The 1,435-nt window shown below is 49.6% G+C and overlaps 1 protein-coding gene across 1 annotated transcript; it reads right to left on the bottom strand.

Moving 5' to 3' along the window:
• Positions 1-299: 299 nt before the first annotated feature.
• LOC141731612 (olfactory receptor 14I1-like) lies at positions 300-1,232 on the bottom strand. Its single transcript, XM_074558023.1, has one exon. It carries the CDS (start codon positions 1,230-1,232, stop codon positions 300-302), a length of 933 nt encoding a protein of 310 aa, XP_074414124.1.
• Positions 1,233-1,435: the final 203 nt, after the last annotated feature.

Genomic DNA, 1,435 nt, shown 5'->3' with positions numbered 1-1,435 from the left:
AGCAGGGACAGGCCATGGGCACTGCTGGGGCAGTGCTGACACCTCAGCATTTCTTCTGACACCTCATTTCATTTCTTCTGACATTTCTCATTTTGTTTCTCTCCACCTTCCCTGTGCCCCTCATTGACACAGTGTGTGGGCACAGGGAAGGTGGAGAGAAACAAAATGAGAAATGTCAGAAGAAATGAATTTTTTTGTGGTCAGTATAAAAAAATTTAAAAAACCAAATGTAAACAAACCCAAAAGAACTTTTAAAGATGACTTTTATTAAAAGTTTTTTCCAGAAATTAATCAGCAGTTTAATGTTCCTGAAAGCATCCAGTCATCAGTGTCCACACTGCAGCCTTGAGCTCCTGGTTCCTCAGGCTGTAGATGAGGGGGTTCAGGGCTGGAGGCACCACCGAGTACAGAACCGACAGGGTCAGATCCAGGGATGGGGAGGACATGGAGGGAGGTCTCAGGTTAGCAAATGATCCAGTGCTGAGGAACAGTGAGACCACGGCCAGGTGAGGGAGGCAGGTGGAAAAGGCTTTGTGCCGTCCCTGCTCAGAGGGGATCCTCAGCACAGCCCTGAAGATCTGCACATAGGAGAAAACAATGAATACAAAGCAACCAAATGCTAAACAAACACTAACAGCAAGAAGTCCAAGTTCCCTGAGGTGTGATTTGGAGCAGGAGAGCTTGAGGATCTGTGGGATTTCACAGAAGAACTGGCCCAGGGCATTGCCATGGCACAGGGGCAGGGAAAATGTATTGGCTGTGTGCAGCAGAGAATAGACAAAGCCAGTGGCCCAGGCAGCTGCTGCCATGTGGGCACAAGCTCTGCTGCCCAGGAGGGTCCCGTAGTGCAGGGGTTTGCAGATGGACACGTAGCGGTCGTAGCACATGATGGTCAGGAGAGAAAGCTCTGCTGAGATGAAGATCACAAAGAAAAAGAGCTGTGCAGCACATCCAGTGTAGGAGATGTCCCTGGTGTCCCAGAGGGAATTGTGCATGGCTTTGGGGACAGTGGTGCAGATGCAGCCCAGGTCAGAGAGGGCCAGGTTGAGCAGGAAGAAGAACATGGGTGTGTGCAGGTGGTGGCTGCAGGCTACGGCGCTGATGATGAGGCCGTTGCCCAGGAGGGCAGCCAGGGAGATGCCCAGCAAGAGGCAGAAGTGCAGGAGCTGCAGCTGCCACGTGTCTGCCAATGCCAGCAGGAGGAAGTGGCCAATGGAGCTGCTGTTGGACATTCCTTCACTCTGGGCATAGTGAACTGTTGAAAGAAGACATTGACAAGCTTGGACAGGTTTCCTTGAGTCCATCCTATGCTCTTTTATTAGGAATCCCCTCAAAATATTTCTCTGGTTTTGAAGGAAATTTGCTTAATTTCTTTATTTTTGATTTTGGATTTCTGCTCCTTCGAGTTACTGCTTTATCTTCAGCATTGCTCTCA

The sequence above is a fragment of the Zonotrichia albicollis genome, chromosome 24, assembly GCF_047830755.1.
Source record: "Zonotrichia albicollis isolate bZonAlb1 chromosome 24, bZonAlb1.hap1, whole genome shotgun sequence".
In the NCBI taxonomy this organism is placed as follows: Eukaryota; Metazoa; Chordata; class Aves; order Passeriformes; family Passerellidae; genus Zonotrichia; species Zonotrichia albicollis.
Note: the sequence above shows the minus strand (reverse complement) of the source record. Positions and strands in the feature narration are given on the sequence as shown.

Excerpts from the sequence above, each read along its gene's own strand:
- LOC141731612 (XM_074558023.1), bottom strand. The coding sequence starts at position 1,232 with ATGTCCAACAGCAGCTCCATTGGCCACTTCCTCCTGCTGGCATTGGCA.